The sequence below is a fragment of the Triticum aestivum genome, chromosome 5D, assembly GCF_018294505.1.
Source record: "Triticum aestivum cultivar Chinese Spring chromosome 5D, IWGSC CS RefSeq v2.1, whole genome shotgun sequence".
NCBI classification, from domain to species: domain Eukaryota; kingdom Viridiplantae; phylum Streptophyta; class Magnoliopsida; order Poales; family Poaceae; genus Triticum; species Triticum aestivum.
Genome location: NC_057808.1, coordinates 337,975,827 through 337,978,074, shown reverse-complemented (window position 1 = coordinate 337,978,074; position 2,248 = coordinate 337,975,827). Strand labels below are relative to the sequence as shown.

Genomic DNA, 2,248 nt, shown 5'->3' with positions numbered 1-2,248 from the left:
CTGGGTTTGTCGGTTGCAGCAAAATCAGACGCCGGTTCCAGCATCACCTGTGTCGTGGGTGTGTGGTGTGCCTCGCCGTCGCAGTTATGCAGCTCGTCTGCCGGAGCTGGGGGATTGCTGGAGTTGGAGACGGTGCGCTAGGAGAATAGCCGGAGCTGCGGATAAGAGGTGCTCGTGCGTGTGGGGAAATTGCCGGCCGTGGGGTGGATGACGATCTCACCAACGAGATTGGCTGCGGCGGGCGGGGGGGGGGGGTGGTAAGGGGTGATGCTGGGGAAGGGGGGGTAAACGGCGCCTCGCCGGGGCCGCTCGTCGTCATAGCGGGTGGGGCGGGAGAGAAAACAGGAGCGCGTGGTAGCGGCCGACCGGCCGAAGCTTCGGCCAGCGCACCGTCCCTAAACGTTTACCAAAAGAATATGCAAGTCTTAATATATCTTTTTGAACACAGTAAGGTCTTAATCTTTAAGGCGTTAAATCAAGAAAGTACGCATGATTCCCTCAAATAAAAAGTATGCATGATGGGATGGCACAATACGAAGAAGAAAGTTTACCTGAGCTTTCCTGCCTGCAAAGGCTCCGCTTCCGCGTATGTACACACGTGTTTCTCTAAGATCTTTCCATTAGCTCGCGCTAGAAACAAAGCCCGAATTTCCCACGGTGCTGCGCTTCTGGTCCGTAGGTGCTGGAGTGCTTCGCAACTTGGCAGCCTGTTTGGCGTTTCCTGAAGCTCTCCTCAGTCCGCACGCTGGCCTCCACGTCCGCGTGGTCGCTCGGTCGCTCCACGTAGAGGGTAATTCACGGCCGGGAGCAGCTCGCGACGTGGGCACCGCCGCGGCCACCGCGCGCAGCTCGTCACGGGTTGGCTCTCACGCAGCACGGACTATAAATTGTGCCCGCTCTCCCGGAACAATACATCAGCAAACACTCAGCGACACAACAACAATCAGAACTGTACTACTAGCAACCATCTTTGCCTGTTGCAGCATCTGTAGCTTTTTTCTGTTCTTTCGCGCACCTTCCGTCCGCGGCTGATTAATGGCGACCATGATGGCCATGAGCTCCTTCGCCGGTGCCGCCGTCCTGCCGCGCGGCTCGGCCGGCCGCTTTGGGGCCCGGTCTCTGCCAACGCTGGGCCGACGCGCCCTTGTCGTCAGGGCACAGACCGAGGGCCCGAGCGCACCACCGTCAAACAAACCCAAGGCGAGCACCTCGATCTGGGACGCGCTGGCATTCAGCGGCCCTGCCCCGGAGCGCATCAACGGGCGGCTGGCCATGGTGGGCTTCGTGACGGCACTTGCGGTGGAGGCAGGGCGTGGCGACGGGCTCCTCTCGCAGCTCGGCAATGGCACCGGGCAGGCGTGGTTCGTCTACACCGTGGCGGTGCTGTCCGTGGCGTCGCTGGTGCCGTTGCTCCAGGGCGAGAGCGCTGAGGGTAGAGCCGGCGCCATCATGAACGCCAACGCGGAGCTCTGGAACGGCCGCTTCGCCATGCTCGGACTCGTCGCGCTCGCCGCCACCGAGATCATCACTGGCGCGCCCTTTATCAACGTGTAAACTAGCTTTGTTGTCTCGACCGGATAGCCCAATCTGTACTTAGCTATAGTAGTAGGACATGTAAATGATGAGAGTTGATCAACCTTGTATTCTTTGTACTACTATTAATTAAAGACTATTCATCCTCGTAACTTTTTAGTACTAATTAAAGACGGTTCATTTTTTCCTCACGCGAAATCTTCTTAATTATCACTATTACTCCATATGTTGACATAAATTCATCTTTCTATCGTAGAATATTCGAAGAATTTTTCATTAAGTTTAATCCAAAAAATATATAAAACATGATTAACATAGTACTCCCTTCAATTCATATTACTCCCTAGAGAAATGGGAGGCTTGCGGGTAGGGATGGAAACCGGAAATCGGCGGCATGACAAACGTGTGCGGCGACTCTGGCAGTGGCACACGAGGAAAGGGCGACAAGCCCGTGCTGGCCTGGGTTTAACCCTAGGTAGAGCAGGGCCTCCCTTGTTGCCGCAATGACTCTGCCAATGTTTTCCTCTTGTCGTGCGGCGGCGGCTAGGGCGGCGGCGGACGCAGCTTCAAGCTTTGCATTCCTGCGCGTGCCTCTGGCCCTTCCTCTTGGCCAATTGCACGACCCGTCGTTCGTCCGTCAACAACTTCTTCTTGGTCGACGCGGGGCTTGCCTTTGGCGGAGGCGAAGAAGGCAAGGCCGGAGGAGGTTGATACG

General features: G+C 56.7%; 1 protein-coding gene across 1 annotated transcript; it reads left to right on the top strand.

Annotated features, from left to right (window-relative positions):
- The first annotated feature begins 928 nt into the window (after positions 1–928).
- LOC123124835 (low molecular mass early light-inducible protein HV90, chloroplastic-like) lies at positions 929–1,685 on the top strand. The gene has a single exon (XM_044545386.1). It carries the CDS (start codon positions 1,036–1,038, stop codon positions 1,552–1,554), a length of 519 nt encoding a protein of 172 aa, XP_044401321.1. The 5' UTR covers positions 929–1,035; the 3' UTR covers positions 1,555–1,685.
- The last annotated feature ends 563 nt before the right edge of the window (positions 1,686–2,248 follow it).

Bases quoted from the DNA above. Each gene is read 5' to 3' on its own strand.
- LOC123124835 (XM_044545386.1), top strand. From the start codon at position 1,036: ATGGCGACCATGATGGCCATGAGCTCCTTCGCCGGTGCCGCCGTCCTG.